This window comes from Cryptosporidium ryanae (assembly GCF_009792415.1).
Source record: "Cryptosporidium ryanae isolate 45019 chromosome Unknown contig_88, whole genome shotgun sequence".
In the NCBI taxonomy this organism is placed as follows: Eukaryota; Apicomplexa; class Conoidasida; order Eucoccidiorida; family Cryptosporidiidae; genus Cryptosporidium; species Cryptosporidium ryanae.
In genome coordinates this window covers 1-587 of record NW_027125503.1, presented here as the reverse complement: position 1 = coordinate 587, position 587 = coordinate 1, and the positions used below count along the sequence as shown (strand labels likewise).

The 587-nt window shown below is 31.0% G+C and overlaps 1 protein-coding gene across 1 annotated transcript; it reads left to right on the top strand.

The window, feature by feature from the left end:
• Positions 1-19: 19 nt before the first annotated feature.
• FG386_003585 (DRG-like OBG family GTpase fused to an RNA binding domain TGS domain) lies at positions 20-566 on the top strand (the record flags this gene model as incomplete). The annotated part of the gene is made up of 1 exon (XM_067342853.1): positions 20-566. A coding segment is annotated over one exon (547 nt), but the record flags the coding sequence as incomplete, so codon positions are not given.
• Between the last annotated feature and the right edge of the window lie 21 nt (positions 567-587).

Sequence of the window (587 nt, the reverse complement as noted above, 5' to 3'; positions counted from 1 at the left end):
TAAAATTCAGCTCTTAGATTTACCCGGAATTATTGAAGGAGCCAAGGATGGTAAAGGTAGAGGTCGTCAAGTTATTGGTGTAGGTAGAACATGTAGTTTAATTCTCATTGTTTTAGATGCTTTAAAACCTTTAACACATAAAAGAATTATTGAGAGAGAATTGGAAGGTTTTGGAATTAGGTTAAATAAGCAACCACCAAATATATCATTTACTAGAAAAGACAGAGGTGGAATTACAATTACTTCTACTGTACAACTTAAAAATATTGACGAGGAGACTATTAAATCAATCTGTTCAGAGTATAGAATCAATAATGCTAACTTTGTTATCCGTTGTGATGCAACTGCTGATGATATTATTGATATTATTGAAGGTAATCGTATATATTTACCTTGTATTTATATTCTAAATAAGATTGATCAAATTACTATTGAAGAATTGGATGTTCTTTCACAATGTCCACATTATGTTCCAGTATCTGCCCATCATGAATGGAATCTTGATGGTCTTATTGAAAAAATATGGCAGTATTTAGATCTTATTAGGATTTATACTAAGCCTAAAGGTCAGATTCCTGATTATGCTG